The sequence below is a fragment of the Gossypium raimondii genome, chromosome 9 (genome assembly GCF_025698545.1).
Source record: "Gossypium raimondii isolate GPD5lz chromosome 9, ASM2569854v1, whole genome shotgun sequence".
Classification (NCBI taxonomy): domain Eukaryota; kingdom Viridiplantae; phylum Streptophyta; class Magnoliopsida; order Malvales; family Malvaceae; genus Gossypium; species Gossypium raimondii.
The window spans coordinates 25552964-25572509 of NC_068573.1; the positions used below are offsets into that span (position 1 = coordinate 25552964).

Below are 19546 nucleotides of genomic sequence, written 5' to 3' on the forward strand. Positions count from 1 at the left end.
TTGTCACATGCATGTCTAGATTTAGTTGTTAGTACTGTAAACAAGTTCATTTGATGCAAAGTATGTCTTCATCTGTAATTCCCATAGGTGGGGAAACTCATTCTCTTTAAAAAACCCAACACAAACATAATAAACCAATTTTCTTGAATGGTCTCAATTAGTTAAGTTCATAATTCGAGGCAAAGGAAAATTTGATTACTTGCAAGATGAAAAGGTAAAACCAAATGAAGGAGAAGTAGGTTACTCAACTTGGGAATCAAAGAAGTCAATGGTCACATCATGGTTAATTAATTCCATGGAACCCAAGATTGGCCACACTTATGTATTCTACAAGACAGCAAAGGAGATATAGGACATGTCCAATGATATGTAGAAGTTAGAAAGCTAGAAAGGTGTGATGTTAGGAACGAAAACGGAAACAGAGAGGCTAAGAAAGCCTCTTAGAAGTGAAATTGAAATCAAAGACCTTGGGTATTAAGATACCTTTTAGGAATGGAAGTGGCAAGAAGCAATAGTGATATTTTTATCTCTCAAAGAAATTATACTTTGGATCTTTTAAGGAAACTGGAATGCTTGGTTGCGAGCCAGCTAAGACACCCATAGTTGTGAATATGAAGCTTGGAGAAGCAAGCAATGGAATTCCAGTAGATATGGGAGATATCAACCTCTAGTGGGAATAATGATTTATTTATCACACACCAGGCCAGATATCACATTTGCTGCAAGTGTAGTCAGCCAATACATGCATTCTCCATGCGAAGAGCATCTTGAAGTAGTCAATCAAATCATACGGTATCTAAAATTTACTCCAGGTAAAGGCTTTTCTTTAAGAAAAATGAGGAGTCAAGTGTGGAGGCACTCACTGATGCAAATTGGGCAGGTTCAATTGAAAGTATGAGGTCCACATCAGATTATTTCACAATGCTTTGGTGGAATTTGGTTACTTGGAGAAGCAACTGGTTGCAACTCACAGTAGCGTCGAGGCTGAATTTAGAGCCTTTGCGCAGGGACTTGTGAGCTGATTTGGTTAAAGAGGTTAATGGAAGGAAAGGCAGCTGTAAGTATTGCATATAATCCAGTTCATCATGACCGAACAAAGCATGTCGAGATAGATCACCATTTTATCAAAGAAAACATAGAAGATGGGGTAGTTTGCTTCACTAACTTAGCCTAAGATGTATACTATAAATATGTATCATTTTTCCTCATTGAAGTTAGAAAGCATAAAATAACATTAGTATTGACATGGCAATGGAGTACATTAGTCAAAGCTATCATTTATTGAGAACTTGTTGAAGCAAAAATTGAGAAAATTCCCATGCAAGACATCATGAGGTTAAACTAATTCAAGAATAGAGAAATGAAAAATCACCATTCTTATATTCCGTAATTCTCTACGTGCAAGTTTTCCTCTCCAAGCACATTGTGTGGTGATTGCTGCTTTCTTTAACCTCAAGTAATGATGGCTGGCTAAGAATCGGCGACATTGACTCTGTTACAGACATGAAATCAAATTATATCAGTATGTTGATAATGATATACAACTATAACAAAAGTAGAAACCAGACATTGCAGAAACAAAAAACAGCATTAGTATTTCTTTTGTTGAACTAACCAGCGTCAATATTTATTGCAACACAACTAAGATAACACTTCATTGAAGAGAAATCAGATTTCTTAGAAAGAATGAGTAAAATCTGAGCTATTAGTATTTCATTAATTGAAAGAAATTTTATCTTTACCTGAATTACTGTTACAGCTCTCATCTGCTTCCTCAATAGAAGTTTATCACGAGCAATCATCCCACGGATACCCGCTTGGATGGTAACAGATGAGAAGTACAAATTCTTGTATGCTTTCCTAGCAAGAAACTTGCGTGAATGTTTTTGAATATTCAGACAAGCAGCTGCTCTTCTCATCCTAGCATACTGATGGCGTACCGCTTGTCCTGCAACCAGGTTATAGAAAATAACAGGGAAAATAAATAAGTCACTGGATACAGGGCAGCAATTATAACTAATGATACTATCACAAATGCACAATATGAAATGCTTATTACCTCTACAGAAGGCTTGAAGTTTTATGGAAGATAACCGCAACAAGTTAAAGTGTCTGCGACTCAAATATGCACGGACTTTTCTCTGTATAACAATTGCTGATACTCCTAAAACCGCACCTCGACGTGCATCTAGTTCAGCCATCTGACCCGCCCTCAGAAAAACTTTTGTTTTACCAACCTGCAACGGCAGCAAACCTGTAAGCCATAGTATTAAGCGGTGGAAGAGCATAGCAGAAGCAATAATAGCAAAATGCAATATATGCAAAAACTGATATGATTAACCAGCCAACAAGAGATGTGACATGCATGATATTCAAGAACTACTAAAGAAACAAATGGAATGACAATAACTTTTCCAAAGCTATTTTATGAAAATCTATAAATGCAAGAAGTACCTGATAACCACTGAGGTTACTCTTTTCCAGAATCCTCTTGCTAGCAGCAACATCATTATAGCTACCACAAAATAAGCAACAAATAAAGAGAGTAATGCACCTCATAGGTAACTTAGGATTCTGGTAACATAATTCTAAATAATAAAAGATACACCAAAACAGAAGTAATAATTTTGAACTACAAAAGAAAATCTTGGAAAAGTTACCTCCCATTGAGAACCTCTGGAGCCAATATGGAAAACCGATTTATAAATTCACGAAACAACTTTCGAGAGGGAAATCCAGCAGTGCTAATTCTAATTGCTTCCATCACTCCCTGGAATAAAATATGTGCCAAACCATCATACAAACAGGCTGCTCAAAGCAAGGATTGACCAAAACATGAAAACTCACCCCACAACGAAGTTGTTGTAGTATATTATTATTTTCAAATATTCCTGGCTTAAGAGCATTATTTGGCTTTATACAACGTACATAGTGTGGTTCAGTGGCATTCAAAGTCTCAAGTAAAGATTGGAGTTGTTGCTGTGTAAAATAGATAGTATAAGTGAAAATCAAATAAAACAAATGATGTATATAATTTGCCTTTGATTTAGACACTGGAGCAGTGACAGACCTTGAAGCCAGTAGCTATTGAGGAAAATTTTGATGATTTGGAAGTTTCCTCAGGTAAAGGAGGAAACAAGCTTGAAACAAAAGAGCATTTGGAAGCATTCAAGAGAGCCTGATGCTCTGGAACAACTAAATCTTTGTTCTTCTCCAGGAATAGCTCGGTTTGGTAAGTCACCTGTAGCAAAAATCACTTCATAGTAAATGCTCAAGAATTGTCTATTTCATAAGTAGATTACAGAATGATATCTGATACTATAACATTTCTAGCTAATATTGAGACCACTTTACATTTATATAATATCAAATATTGTCGGTTGAATTACTTGCGGTACAAAATAATGCTACCGGTTTATGTTATTTAATTTTTCGAATCGAAGCTTTTTAGGAGATTCAGCATTTGCTAAAATGGATTGTTAATTGAAGTTTGAGTAGAATTAGCTAATTGGATTTGTCCATTAATCTTGACCAGTTTAGGCAGTGCTTGTTAGTCAAGTTTAACTTGTCTTTTCCAAGCTGGAGATCATCATGTCAACGGGTATAAGGTGTCATAAGCGGAAAAAATCACTAGATAATATAAATTTAGTAGAGCAAAATAGATATTCCCAACAGCCTTATCTTTTAGCTTAACATTAAGTGCCTCTTTGATGTGATTCATAAGGATGCCACAGCATAAAGATACTTACATCACCAGCATAATGGCAAATGGTGAAGTCAGTGCGTGACAACTTAGGCTTAACGAAGCGTTTATGGTCCTTAAAAGTCTGATAGAGTTTTTCCGCAAATGTCTCATGCGTTGATCGAGGAAACATACTATGAAAAATAACAAGAGTTATTGTCACAATTTCAAAGGTTATAAAATCAAAAGAAAATCAAAATTAGATAAACCAAATTTCTTAAAATGGAAATGGTGGTTTAACATTGTTATGTATCTGATACCTACCAAGCCTCGTCAAGAAGAGCAATGATGCCACCAGGTTTCTGCAAGCAGAAAAGTAAACATTATAAGATAAAACTATCCAATAGAGTACTAAAATATGGATTAATTCCACCAACCCCCTACAGTTTCAACTTCTCCCACATAACACTTTTTTTTCCAATTAGCACCATGTGATTAAGATATATTCCGAAAAGATGTTAGACTGTTAATCTGACCAAAAGAAAAGTCACATCTTATTTGTTTACAGTTAAGGGTATTTTCATAACTTTCTCATGTAAAACTAACAGCTTAAACCCTATGAGAACAGTACTTATTCATTAGTAGTTATTAAGCAAGTGTTTAAATCACAGTGCTATGGGAAGAATTGAAACCAAAAGGGAGTTTCCCTTGAAATTTTCATGACATTAGCTTGTTATTAAGCATGTGTTTAAATTTTCAAGTGTATCCTTTATTTTAAATTTTGCTGGTGTTATCATTTATTTTGAATTTGCTGTTGTTGTCGTTTTTTTTAAATTTTGTCGTTTGTTAGTGTTTTGTAGAAATAAGTCTCCTACAGAATAGAAGTAGGCTTTTTCTCAGGTGTAAATATCTTGCTGCATTCAACAAATCATATTTCTTTAACACTGTCACTTGCATTTACAATTGTAACATAAATTTTCTAAAAGATTCTCATTAACATAAGCAGACAATAATCTTTCATGATTTTAGCATCCAATAAATAAAACCACCATCACCCAAGTTATAATCTTAGTCATCAGATAGCATCATTTAAAGTTCCTCATACTTCTTTAAAAGGTTTACATATCCATATGAATTTTAGAAAAACTACCCCCACCCACCACCCCAACACACACACATTCAAGGCATATATGTGTATTATATATATATGCAGAGTTTTTCGCATAAATTGCATATTGCAAATAAGACACTGGCATAAAAATGACAAAATGGAAAAGGACTGATGTTGTACCTTTTCAACAAGATCAAGAATATCTTGATTATCAACAAACTCTATATAACTCCAGTCAATTTGTTCCTTTTTATATTCCTCCTGCTCCATCTTAAAAACATGCTGGAAAAATGACGGCATTGGTCATTTTAAGCATTGCTTTAAAAGCTGAAAATTACCTAAAGACAGTAGCATCAATGTAATGTATAAACCTGATTAAAATGCTGTTGCAGCTTTTCATTCGTCAAATTGATGCAAAATTGCTCAAAACTGCGTACAATGAAAATGAATCATGTAGGTATTTACAGAACCAGACAAAGGAACATTGTCTATAGTTCTGCACACTGTAAAACTTGAATAACAGACACAATGTGCAGGAAGGATGAACCCAAACTAGCAAAGAAAGAGCAATAGTAATACCCACAAAGTTAATCAACAATATAGACCCTGCATAATCGTTAAGGAAATTTTTAAAATCTGATAGACTTAAAATACTAAATTTCCCTATCTAGACATCCCAATCATGAAAAAAGCAAGGGGATGCCATGAAAGAAATTGATGTTTGTAAATGATGAAAACAAAGCATACCAGTTAAGCACCTGTTTGTCTTGAAACTCTCAAATCCATAAATATCCAGAACACCAATCAAGAATTTTGATTCCGGATCCTGACCAATAGAAATATTTATCTTCTGAACGAGCCTGGGAAAACCAAAGTGCAGAATGTCCAGAAAAATCATAAATGAGATGTATTTAATATCTGCCTTTGCATGTTTCTCTCCAGAATGAATCTACTGGTACATAGAAAGTTACCAGTCAAATAATTTTGAATAAACAATTTTGGCCAAAGCATCCCTGCTGATAGCTGCAGTAGCTGGATCAAGAGATTTTGTAATGCGATCACCACGAGTCACAATAACACGTTTAGATAAGGAGTCTTCAAGAGACTTTTCATCACACCTAAACAAGAGAGGCATATTAGTGTTTTTCCATTCAAATATACCCTTGAAGACAATAACATGGATATCTAAGTATAAAACTAGCAATGATGAATTACATGAATAAGTCTGCAGCAGTTTTTAGATGCAACCGAGATTTATCATCTTTAGGTTCAGCACCATCTGTTTTCTTTCCCTTTACAAACTCAACATTTCCTAAATGTAGAATAGCAGCCACAACTCGAAATATTGCCTCCTGAGATAGTAACAAGAAGAGGTTCAAAAGAAAAAAAATCATAGTCAAATATCCCAGCTAAAATAACAATCAAGATGCATTACCTGCTCTGCCTGGTTGATCCCAACAATATCCATAGCTCTCTTTGTCTCAAGATACTCTTTAGAATCATCTAGTACATCCAGCTCAAAACAATTTGACTGATTCAAATAATGAAAAGTTCGTGGATTTCCAACTTTGAACTTCTCAACATCCTGATAACATGTATTAGAAAATAAAACCATAAAAGTTTTAGATGCCTCTTTAATAACAAAAAAAATTCAATGGAGGCAAAAATAACACTTGATGTTAGAATAATGGAGTTGACATTTTTACCACTAAAGGTATCACCAAGGCTAAAAAAAAGTTTTAGTCTCATGTAGCATTAACTGTGTCCTTTGCAAACCTAGATTATGGAGCTCTAAACATGGCTATTATAACACATTTTAGCTTGGAAAAAAATTCAAAATAATGACCAGAATTCATCACCGCTAACCCATACAACTTGAAAGTGCTGCAGGATATATTATTAGAGATCTTTTGAAGCAACTTAAAGATCACCGCTTTTCTTATACCCTACATTTCAGTCTAAAAGAATAATCATTTGTTTTAAAAAAACGTATATCTAAACAAAAGAGCAAGCTTAAGTGCAAATAAGACTTCTACTTGATTTTTTTAGAATTCCTTACAAAATAAAACCTGAATTAACCTGTGAAGACCAAATCTAAACCAAAAAGCTTTAGTTCTAATATATATGGGGTCAGCTACTAGAACCAAAACATAGAAACATTTACTTCGGATACACAAATTCTCCCCTTCCAATCATTCCCATCCACCACCATCCTCTCTTCAAATTCTAATAGTTTCACATCATTATGCATCACATCCAACCTTTTTTATTTCTTGGTTTCCCTTTCAACCTTTTACCATTTGCAATGTCCATTTGCTCCATCCTTCTAACAAATTGAATTCCCCAATACGGGCCCTATCTAGCCAAACCACTATAAACAATTTTCTCTCACCTTGTCCTATATAAGAGCTATTCCAATTTGGAGACAACTATCCTTATTTCTAACCCTATCCTTCCAAGTCTTATCACGCATCCATCTTAATATTTGCATGTCAGCCAAACTTATCTTTTGCGTATGTTGGTTCTTTTAGCCCAACATTTTGCACCATAAAGCAAAGCCAATCTGGTAACCGTCTATGGAAATTCCCCTTCAAACAAAAAAGTATATTACAATTAATAGAATTCCTATTGTGATTCTCCACTAAAGCCACCAAGCCTTGATCCTATGATTAATTTCTCCAATCAGCCCATCATTTAGGAATTATTGACCTAGGTACTTAAAGCACTCAACTATTGATTTCTTTGTCCAAATATATATATATATTAATATCACTTGACCATCGAGTGTAATCACATTTTATCACTATTCCCTTTCTACTAAACATAAACTTCATGTAATCAATCTTCAATCTGCTCAATAGGTCTTCAAGCTTTTAGTGTTTATCAAGTTGTTTAATTTGGAATGACTTTCATTATTTCATCCATTAATATTCCAAAGAGAAAAAGACTCAAAATCAATCCTTGATGCACCTCTACTTTAATCAGAAACTGATCTGTAAATCCACCACTAGTTCTTATGTTAATTACTACATCCTCTTACATATATTATCCTAACATATTTGAAAGAAACTGTCTTCATGTTCAAAGCACACCAAAGAATGCCTTTAGGTACTCTGTCATAAGATTTCTCTAAATAAACAAAAATCATGTCCAAATCTCACCATGACACTCTAAACCGCTCAATGATTTGTTTCAAAAGATGAATCACTTCAATGGTGGATCTCATGGCATGAAAACAAACTAATATCGCCCTTGTTTTTATATAAAGGCACCAAGGTACTTTGCCTCCAGTCATCAAGCATCTTATCACTTCTCCATATCCTATTAAATAAGTTTGTCAACCACTCAACCCTGACATCGCCGGTGAATTTCCAAACATAGATAGGAATTGCATCCGAACCTACTATTTTTCCAATCTTCATTTGACAACAAGGCCTTTGAGCTCAAAAGGCCTTATCCACATAAAATTGCAATTTATGTCCTTTAACAATATATTCAAGGCTATAAGAGGAGCTTATCAAAATATTTCCTCATCTCCTTGTAATCTCTTCAACCTTCAATGAGGACCACAAGATTGTTATCCTTGAACACCTACTAGTTCCTAAATCTAGTCCTTTTCTCCTTCATCTAATCAAGACTATAAATATACCTCTCCATCTTTTAAGTTCAATTTGTCAAAAATGCCTTTATAGGCTCTCACTCTAGTTTCCCTTACAACTCTCTTGGCCTCCTTTGCTACTTTTTTATTCTCAAAACTCATTGTATCCATATATAAGATTCTTCAATAGATTCTTTTGTTCTTAATAGTTTTGTTTGCTTCCTTATTCCACCATGATGCATTTGTATATGGCTGAGCCACGCCCTTTGATTCACCAAGTTCTTTCTCAACACTTGTTAATAAATCATCCATCCTATTACACATCACACTAGCATTGACATCCTTTTCCCCATTAACATCTTTGGTTAGTCTATTCATGAAAAATGCCAGCGTATCCCCCATGAACCTTCCCTATTTGATCCTAGGTTCTAGACATGTTTCACTTTCTTAACGTCTTTCTAAAACAAACATCTTAAACTAGATGCGAATTATTAAAACTCAAAGATACTTTTACCTCTGGCGGTGCAGCACAAAGCATGTAAAAGCAATGATAGTTTCTCTCTGGATCAGACACTTGGCAAACACGAGATCGTTCTAGCAAATAAGTCCTTATTGCAGCTCCAGAAATTCTCCCCCTTCCATCGAACTGAATTTCCACAAACTTGCCAAAGCGACTAAAATTACATTATATTCAATCAGCGGTAGTCTTTCGTCAAATAAATCAAGTGACTTGCACAAACATGAGGAATGAATTATGAGAAAATATTTCCAACCTTGAATTATTGTTTCTGACAGTCTTCGCATTCCCGAATGCTTCTAGAACAGGATTCGACTACAAAGGTAAGAACAAAAAAGATATGAAAAAGAATACTTTTATTCAAGAAATCTTAGTTTCCAAGAAGGGGAAGGGGGAACCTCACATCCAAGAATGCAACATCAAATTGATCAATTTCACATATTGCAAAACTGAATAAGTTACGGAGTTTGAGATACCTCCAAGACCTTTTGCTCCACAGATCGTTCCCCTGTGTTGTTATTTCTCCCTCCCATAAAAGCTAGATACTGCATAAGCATCTTTGTACTCTCTGTTTTACCAGCTCCACTTTCCCCACTTACCAAAATTGCTTGGCTTATTTGCTCCTTAATCATCTGTCTGTTTGCAACATTTATTACACTAATAATGCACAACAACAATGCAAAAGAAAAGAGAACACAAAAACAGGTTACCTATAGGCAGAATCTGCAATAGCAAATGGATGTGGGCTAAGTTCACCCACACTTGCCCCTTTGTATTTTTCCATCACGCGATTTTCATATAAATGTGGCAATCTTTGAAAAGGATTTATAGCAATCAATATACCTCCTGTGTAGGTCTGGAATAACACATCAACACATTTAGCTTCAGAAAACAATGCATTATCTCCAGAATAAAAATGGAACAACCGTGCAACAAAGTAAAGCCACATGTTAACAGTTGGACATCATAAACCATGGTCAAAAGGACTGCAATGTGTGAAACAAGATGTGAAGTAACTAATCTGAGTAAATAGTTCCATAAATTCATACTAAATTGAACAAGATAGAAAGGAATGCAATCTGACAAACATGCTATGGAGAAAATAATCTAAGTCTATAAATCAAGGATGTTAACTGATACTTGGCAGAGATATTTTAGGAGTAAGTTTTGTTTACTAATGATTGGTAAAGATATTTTAAGAGAAATTGCCGCATTTTGCGCCCTTTATCAGGGACTTAGTACATGCTTTGTGATTGTTTCCTGTTTTTGGATTTTTTGCAAGTATATAGAGAGAGGCTATTGTAACTAACAAAACTGTATGATAGAGAATAAAACTTTTTTCTCTCTAAAAAATCCACTCTCAAATTGTTATTAGAGCGGGTTCAGAATCATTCCTAAGAAGATAAAAACAACAAAAATCCTAAAATCAGCCATGGTGAACAACAGAAGAAACTCAGTCTTAGAGATGATTTCTACCTGAGAATCTCAATAGCACAAAATGGTAATTATCCAATTACTATAAGTATTAGACATGGGAAAACCAGCTTGTGGTTTTTTGGATTCAAGGACTTTCAATCATATGGCAAGATATTTCACTATTTTTCATAAATATAGTCCATGTTGTGATAATGCATTGGTACTTATTGTTGGAATCCCTATAATTAAGGATAGAAATCGATGGTATTGGAATCCCTATAATTAAGGATAGAAATCATTGTGATCTCTTGTAAATAGAAACTAATCTCGATTCTTGATTCTTAGGAAATTACGATATCAATTATCGATTCTTAGGGATTAGGATTTATTTCCTTTAAAATGATTATTTTCTCTTTATAAAGTCGTAAACTAAAGCAGTAGCAATATAATGAATTTTTCCTCCGAGTGTTTTTACATGGCATCGGGCTATAGGATTCACTCGATCCTATTTTTTCTCTAAATTCCTTACTAAAATTTACGTGGTTTAGTCCTCCAATGGGTGATATCAATGAGAATTTCTCTGAAACTGAGACATCACAAATAACTCAGAATATCAATCAGGGAATCACTCAAGGTGAAATTAATTCCTCCCTTATAATCACCAATCATCGGCTAAATGGGAAGAACTTCTTGCAATGGTCTCAATCGGTTCTTATGGTGATTCGTGGTCGTGGCAAATTAGGGTACATCAATGGAGAAATCCCACGACCAACCATGGTTGATCCTACTTATGCCACTTGGGAACTCAACAATTCAATTGTAATGGCTTGGCTAATCAATTCGATGGAAGGCCATATAAGCCGCACCTATCTTTTTTTCAAAACTGCAAAAGACATGTGGGATGCAGTCAAAGAAAACTACTCAGATCTTGGAAACGCCTCCCAAGTATTTGAAATCAAGCTTAAGTTAAAGGACATCCGACAAGGAACACTCGAGGTAACTCACTACTATAACAATTTGAAAATTTTGTGGCAAGAAGCGGATATGTATTATGAGGCGATTGGGGTGAAGGCTTAGAACACAACAGTTTATGGTCCATCTCAACAATGAACGTCTTTATGAGTTTTTAGCAGGATCGAACCGTGAGTTAGATGAGGTCCGTGGCGAATTCAGGTAGATCACCTCTTCCAACGATCGGTGAAGCATTTGCGAAGTTAGAAGAGAAGAAAAGCGTCGTCTTGTCATGATGGGAGATTCAAAGGAACCTAAACCTATGACTCCAATTTCTAATCGTCCCATGAAACCTCTGCTCTCATCTCCAAAGGTCCTGACCACAAAAGCGTCTTGGAAATGATTACGGATCAACAAGACCATGGTGTAGTCTTTGCAATCGTGTTGGTCATACAAAAGAAAAATGCTTCAAACTCCATGGCTATCCGAAAAAAATGAAGGATAATAAGATCGCCATGTTATCCTCCACTACTGCGATGATGTTCTTGATGTTCGCTAACAAAACACGACTTGAGACTCTCCATAAGATACTTGGTACTCCCACTACTCATGGATCTCTAGCAACTCAAGGTACGCCCTCAACATTGCTTTTGAATCTAATAATCAATCTCCTTGGATACTCGATTCGAGCGCCTCGATCACATGACGGTGACTCCACATTGTTTCACACCTACACTCCTTGTCATAACAAATCCGAATCCGCATAGGTGGCGGTTCTTACTCACCGTGGTATGGAATAGGAGAAGTACAAATGATGAGAATTTTCTCTCGATAAAGTCCTACATGTTCCAAACTTGTCCTGTAATTTACTTTCAATTAGTAAACTTACTAAGGATGAAAAAGTTCTTGCTGAATTTTACGCAATTGGTTGTGTGATCTGATGTAAATCGGGAGGATGATTGGCTTTGCTAAAGTTGATGATGGACTATATATTTGGAATAAAAACATTACACAAGGGGATTGGCTCTATCCCTTTGCAAAAGAGGACACTATTATGTTATGGCACCGTAGGTTAGGACATCAAACTTTGTGTATTTGAAAAACATCTTCCATTGTTATTTGAAATAAAAGTATTAATTCCTTGAAGTGTGAAATTTGCCAATTATCTAAACATACCGTGTGCCATACCCATTAAAACCACATATTCGGTCCCAACCTTTTTCGTTAATCCATAGTGACCTATGGGGAGCCAATGAGTGAAAAATATTACAGGGCTAGATGGTTTATAACATTCATTGATGATCATACTAGGTCATTGGGTCTATCTACTCAAAGAAAAATCTGAAACACCCAAAGTATTCCAAAATTTTCACTCAATGGTTCGAACCCAATTCAACTCTACCATACATACCCTCCGTACTGACAATGGGAGAGAATACTTCAACTCTGTCTTAAGTCCATACCTTTCTGACCAAGGCATTATACACCAAAGCTCTTGTCCTGACACTCCTCAACAAAACGGGATCTCTGAGAGGAAAAATCGTCATCTTCTTGATGTGGCTCGAGCCATAATGTTCACTATGAATGTTCCAAAATACTTGTGGGGAGAAGTCATCCCATTGCTGCTATCTCATAAACCGAATGCCATCAAAGATCCTCAATTTCCAAACACCTCTAAATACTCTTTTAAAGGCCTTCCTCTATTTCATGTCCCTAATCTTCCACCAAAATATTAATTTGTAAAGCTTTTGTCCATAACCATCAACCAAATCAATCCAAACTTGATCCTCGAGCCCACACCTGTATCTTCATTGGATATTCCCCTACACAAAAAGGCTATAAGTGTTACTCACCAACATTGCGCGAATGTTTGTCTCTCGAGATGTTACCTTCTTTGAAAATGAACCATACTTTGCGACATCTCATCTTCGGGGAGATTTTAATGAAGATGAGACCCTTAATACTCTCCTCATTATACCTTTGATCCTACTACTACTATCCCAGATTTAGTTGTTTCCCTATACTGACAAGAATTTAACACCGTCCTTCCCAATGACAATACCTCCATCAAGTACAATGACCACTTGATCAAGGAAAACAAAGAATCTGGGTTTGCTCCGACGGAATCGTTCTCCTAAACCGTCTGAAGATTGCCAATTACATCTCCAACCGAGGACTGTTCTGAAGCAGAAGTCCCACCTCCGTCACCATCCATCTATCTTCCAATTGCAGTTCGAAAGGGTACAAGGAGCTGCACTCAACATCCTATTTCTCGGTTTGTATCCTATGGAAATTTATCTAAGTCTTACAAAGCTTTTGTGACTAATGTTGATTCTGTAAAAATTCCAAAAAATATAGAAGAGGCTCTTGAATCAGCTGAGTGGAGACAAGCCGTGATGGAAGAAATGAAGGCCCTCAAAAACAATGAAACATGGGAAGTCTCGGATCTGCCTAAAGGGAAAAAAACCGTAGGGTGCAAATGGATTTTCACTACGAAATTTAAACCCGATGGCCGTATTGACCGATACAAAGCTCGACTTGTGGCTAAGGGATTCACCCAAACTTATGGTCTCGACTACAACGAGACGTTTGCACCGGTTGCCAAGCTAAACACCATTCGGGTCCTGCTATCTCTTGCTGCCAACCTTGATTGGCACTTGACTCAATTGGATGTAAAAAATGCTTTTCTCAACGGGGAATTAAATGAGGAGGTGTATATGGATTTCCCACTAGGGTTTGAAGAAAACAAGGACCAAGTGTGTAAGTTGAAGAAGTCCTTGTATGGGCTGAAACAATCTCCACGAGCGTGGTTCAGCCGATTTGCAAAAGCTATGACTAGCAAAAACTACATTCAAGGACAGGCAGACCACACCATGTTCTACAAGCACTCGGAAGAGGGTAAATGCTGCATCCTTATCGTTTATGTTGATGATATAATAATAACAGGAAATGACTCGAGCGAAATTTTGAGATTGAAAAAATTTCTTGGTACAGAGTTTGAACTTAAAGACTTGGGGAGTCTTAAATATTTTCTTGGTATGGTGGTAGCAAGGTCGAAAAAATGTATCTTCATTTCCCAAAGGAAATATGTTCTTGATCTCTTGTCGGAAGTTGGTTTCATGGGCAAGACAAACCGGTAGAAACTCCTATGGAGTTTAACCTCAAATTGGGAACTAATGAGGATGGAGAAGAAATCGACAGGGGGAGATATCAACGTCTAGTAGGAAGGCTCATCTACCTATCTCACACCCGTCTAGACATAGCCTTCAATGTGAGTGTTATTAGCCAAGATATGCATGCCCGAGGAGAAGCACTGAAGCTGCATATAGAATACTAAGATACCTAAAAGGAGCTCTGGTAAAGGCCTGTACTTCAAGAAGACTATCAACGAAGCGTGGAAGTCTACAATCGATGCAGATGGCGGGGTTACATTAATGATAGGCGCCTACAAGCGGCTATTGTAGTTATGTTTGGGGTAATCTCGTGGACGTGGAGGAGCAAAAACAATCTGTGGTAGCACGCAGGCGGTCAGAGGCAGAGTATCGAGCACTATCTCATGGTATATGCGAAGGAGTTTGGATACAAAGACTTATGGGAGAACTAAAAGTGCCTTTTACCGGACCTATGAAGATGTCTTGTGACAACCAGTGTCTTTGTCAAGATAGCACATAATCCATGCATCATGATCGGACCAAACATGTGGAAATAGATCGTCACTTTATAAAAGAAAAAGTACACTCGGAGAAGTATGCATCATCTACCTACCTACTAGACAACAAGTTGCGACATGTTAACCAAAAGTTTGAGCGAAACATGTTTGAAGAACTTAGTGGCAAGTCGGGTTTGATTAACATCTACACTCCAACTTGAGGGGAGTGTTGGAATCCTATAATTAAGGATAGAAATCGATGGTATTGGAATCCCTATAATTAAGGATAGAAATCATTGTGATCTCTTGTAAATAGAAACTAATCTCGATTCTTGATTCTTAGGAAATTACGATATCAATTCTTGATTCTTAGGGATTAGGATTTATTTCCTTTAAAATGATTATTTTCTCTTTATAAAGTCGTAAACTAAAGCAGTAGCAATATAACAGAATTTTTCCTCTGAGTGTTTTTACACTTATTGCTCATCATTCTCCCTAAGGTGACTGGTACAACTTCAGTTAAGGATATAATTTGTGGTGCATTACTGTTTGTGCTCAATCTTGATTGTAAATTGCTACATACAAGTTTACAAGGGCCACCAATTGTGTTGCTTGATTCCTCCCAATTATGTGTGCATTTCAGATATTGGACTTGTGGAAGACAATTAAAAATGCTAGGGCCACCAATTGTGTTACTAGTCTACCTAGCTACATGTCACCAGATTACAAACATTGTTAAAAAGGCATTACCTCAAACTATTTTCAAGAACATGAAATCCATGTAGCACATGATAGACATTCATATCCCAACTTGAGGGGGTGTCAAAATCAAGGGATGTGAACTGGTGCTTGGTAGAGATATTTTAGGAGTATTTGTTGTATTTTGTGCCCATTATAAGGGCTTGATATCATGCTTTATGGTTGTTTCTTGTTTTAGGATTTTTACCATGTATATATAGAGTTTATTGTAACTAACAAAAAATGACAGAATAAAAACTCTTTTTTCTCTAAAAGATTCTCTCTCAACATTGAGAAACCTTTGCCAACTCTAAACATTTTAACAATAAAATGAAATGGATAACAGGATGCAAATCGTCTTATATACTTACATATATTTCATTAATATCAAATCGACATCTTAAATTCTGTAGAACTCCAGGTTCATGCAAATATGCTAGCTTTGTCATATCATCAACACCAGAGGGAGGAAATTCAGGGTCCTTTGGATACACATTAGATGTCTTGCTCACAACCTACACAAGGTAAAAGGGAACGAAAAACCCAAAAGCCTTTCAAACTCTGATTTCATGCTATATAGTGAAGGAAAATTAGAGCTTGAAGAAAGATGCCTATCGCTGAAAGTGAACCATGTCTATAATCTGAAGACATATGTTTTACCATTGAAAGATCTACATTTTACACAACAAAAGTTTAACAAGAAGTTTTAAACCAGCAGCAACAATGAAGCATGACCTCCTAGAAGAAAGTAAGAATAAAAGTAAATATAAGGAAAAATCCACAATTCAAGCCTTTTGTTGTCTTTACCAGATTATACGCTAGCTGAATATTCTGAGCCCTAATATTTCTTGAAGTTACTGCTCCAGTGAAGATCCTATTCTTATTTCCTTATTAATCACTCCAATAGGTCCTTCTCTAAAGCATAAAACATATCTAGGATTAGTTTGCTTATTGCAGTATTTTGATTTTTGAATGAATGGAAAGCCTCTTTTCTTAATTTATTTATTTATTCTTTCGCAGGAAATGAACAGTTGAATATCTGGATTCTGGACAGCCAACATGAATAGTTATGCAACAAGAGCTGTAAAATGAACTTCCGAGTGCATATTTAGCACAAATGATACATGATCAACATGCATTTATCCGTTCTACCACCCTTTTTTCTGTTCAAAAAAATTATTATCTCGTGTAGCCTTACACATTTAAATAGTTCCAATTTCTCAGCATTAGCTCATATTTTAAAATAAAAATTACATTTTGCTTTCTAACCCAAAAACCAAGCATAAGCAATATCCCCTAATTTGAAGGGTTAGCAAGACCACCCACATTTGATTCAAAATGCTAACACCTCCTTGCACTTCCAACTACAAGAAATTAACACCCTACACTATATATGACTTAACAAAGGAGCCCTTCTATTGCCACAGTCCATCACATTAGATACGATGGCACTACCTATATATATATATATATATAAAATCATGAGTAAAACATTAGGGGGGTTTAACTTATATGTCAACACTAGCATAATGGTCTCAAAGTAATTTTGAGCAGAAACCTAGACGAAACTCAAAAGTTAGAAGGTTTCATTTCTAGGTCTCTATATGTGCTTATATCTTATTTTACCTAAAAGTATCCTATCAACAAGGTCAAAAGAAATCCCAGCTTAAACTAAATTCCACCAACTTATCTTGTAACATATAGTAAACAATTGGTAACCAAGTACTAGAAGACCAATAACATCTTCTATAGTCTTCCACGTTTGCTACATTTGTATTTTTTTTGGAATGATATATTGTTTAGCCATAATCTCTAGATATTCACAAAACAAAATGAAAATCATATCATCTCGTGAAGGAAATTCAGTAATATAATTTAAAACTTCCAAGTTCATTAAACGAGGATGATAGTGATTTTCTGTATGCCAAGTCTTCGATTCCAGTTTAATATACATAAACATGTTTCATAACCGCAAGAAACAAAGCAAAAAATCCTTCATGAAATAAGTAAATCATTGGTTTGTATCTAAACTATTATTGGATGGAAGTTTAACATATTTAGCAATAAAAGGTAATCAAAATATTATATTTTGGTCCTTCTATAACATAAAAAATAAAAAGAGTATAACAAATACTCACCAGTTTCCCTGATGTACATTTTACTGTAATCTTTTCCCCTTTAATTTCTTTAACTTCCCCATCTATCCAAGCTACCTCAGGGTCCTCCACCCAAACAATAGATCCAGCAATAATATTGGATGGAGCAACCTGTGACACCATGCCAAATCATCAGCATATCTAGGTGAAGGAATAGAGACTCATTAACATAAAATTAAGTTGCATTGTGCAATTAGATATATAGGGCTAGCAAAAGGGTTATACAGTGCATCTTCTGACCACCATCCAATGCCTCTGTTCTTTGGTTATTCTGCATCTTTCTCACCCTATAATTATCTAAAACAATTTTGTAACATCCTTCAATTAACAAGTAAAACATTATTAATTTTTTACTTGGAAATCACATATTCAAGTCAATAAAACGAACTCTTAAAAGACAGGGCTAAGGCTGTCAACACCCTAAGCTGCCGTAAGTTCTACTAAGCTAGCTGCTTCACACGAGGCTAGTATTTTATGCTCACACTGCTGTGGGAAAATTATTGACTGAATTGCGTTAAGAAAATTCCTATAGTGCTATTTTTCTATTGATTTCAAATAAGAATTTCCAGATTACTATCTATCAAGAATCCTGACTACCAAGAAAAAGAGAAATGAGGCTCTAGAAACTGAAATTAGTTAAAGAAAACTAATTTTCTCTCATAAAAAAAAAGGGTATAATCATAATGAACTTTAAAAAAAAGAGATCTCAAAACCCAATAATTCACATTTAAACATTTCTGAATCAACCCAACAACGAAATAGAAGAAACAAACAGCATCCAGGAAAAAAAGTAGAAACAGTTTTCAATTTGATTACAAAATTGGAGTTAAATGAGCTACCTCTTCATTCACGAAATAGAATCCAAAATCAACAGAAACAATTAACGGTACATAGGAAAAAAAGAGGAAAAGAGTGAAAATAAATAAAATCATAGAGGAAACAAAATGCAAACCATTGTTTCTGATTAGATTCAGATCCAAGGCAGAGCCAATAAACCCTTGATATCCTTCAACGCATAAATGCGAAACGAATCGTCATAAAAAAAAAAAAATCCCTCCAAATCCCTGCCTCTATGGTCAACCAAGAAACACAACTTCCACACTCCTTGCTTCCTCCCTATATCTTTTCCCTAATTGGACCAAATGCATCTCTTCCTTGCCTCTCTACAATTGTAGACAATCATTATTGGCAATGCCGTTCCTTTCCATTTCGTTTTCATAGGAAAGTGAAAGGGGTGAAGAAGAGGTCACATTGATTATCCAATAATATGATATATTGTCTTTTATTCGGTAATATATTTGTATATATAAAACAATTGCAGACCTTTAAACACCTATATGTCAATGCATGAGAGTGCAAACATCAAAAATATACACAAACACTCCCTCGTCTCTGTAACTTTTCTTCGTTCTTCTTCTCCCTCCCGTTTTTTAGTTTTCCAGAACGACGTAAAAGCGTGAACTCGACATTTACAATACAAAATTCCTTATTTACCCTTGAATTTGGAGGATATTTACTGAGAGTGCCTTCCTTTTACTGGATTTTGCGAATTAACAAAATGCTTCCGTTTGGATAATGAAGTACATATGTTTTATAGGGAGTGGAAAAAGTTTCCGGACTATTGAAAATGTACAAGTTCATAATATTTTTAGATATTATTATAACAATATTATTACAATTCCTTGGATTAAAAATTTATTATTTATACTATATATAAAATGGTTGATT

The 19546-nt window shown here is 35.4% G+C and overlaps 1 protein-coding gene across 1 annotated transcript in view; it reads right to left on the reverse strand.

Annotated features, from left to right (window-relative positions):
* The window catches only part of LOC105798591 (myosin-8), a 32335-nt gene extending 14394 nt beyond the window's left edge, over nt 1-17941 (reverse strand). The window contains exons 1-21 of the mRNA XM_012628710.2: nt 17801-17941; nt 16034-16177; nt 9619-9764; nt 9385-9544; nt 9165-9223; nt 8906-9065; nt 6229-6378; nt 6009-6145; nt 5765-5911; nt 5552-5653; nt 5165-5222; nt 4974-5075; nt 4007-4044; nt 3750-3876; nt 3071-3241; nt 2848-2979; nt 2661-2770; nt 2455-2515; nt 2060-2237; nt 1743-1948; nt 1373-1492 (exon numbers count right to left, since the gene is read on the reverse strand). Coding sequence (XP_012484164.2) covers nt 1373-1492; nt 1743-1948; nt 2060-2237; nt 2455-2515; nt 2661-2770; nt 2848-2979; nt 3071-3241; nt 3750-3876; nt 4007-4044; nt 4974-5075; nt 5165-5222; nt 5552-5653; nt 5765-5911; nt 6009-6145; nt 6229-6378; nt 8906-9065; nt 9165-9223; nt 9385-9544; nt 9619-9764; nt 16034-16177; nt 17801-17941 — 2649 coding nt within the window. The remainder of the gene's footprint in view (nt 1-1372; nt 1493-1742; nt 1949-2059; nt 2238-2454; nt 2516-2660; nt 2771-2847; nt 2980-3070; nt 3242-3749; nt 3877-4006; nt 4045-4973; nt 5076-5164; nt 5223-5551; nt 5654-5764; nt 5912-6008; nt 6146-6228; nt 6379-8905; nt 9066-9164; nt 9224-9384; nt 9545-9618; nt 9765-16033; nt 16178-17800) is intronic.
* Nucleotides 17942-19546: the final 1605 nt, after the last annotated feature.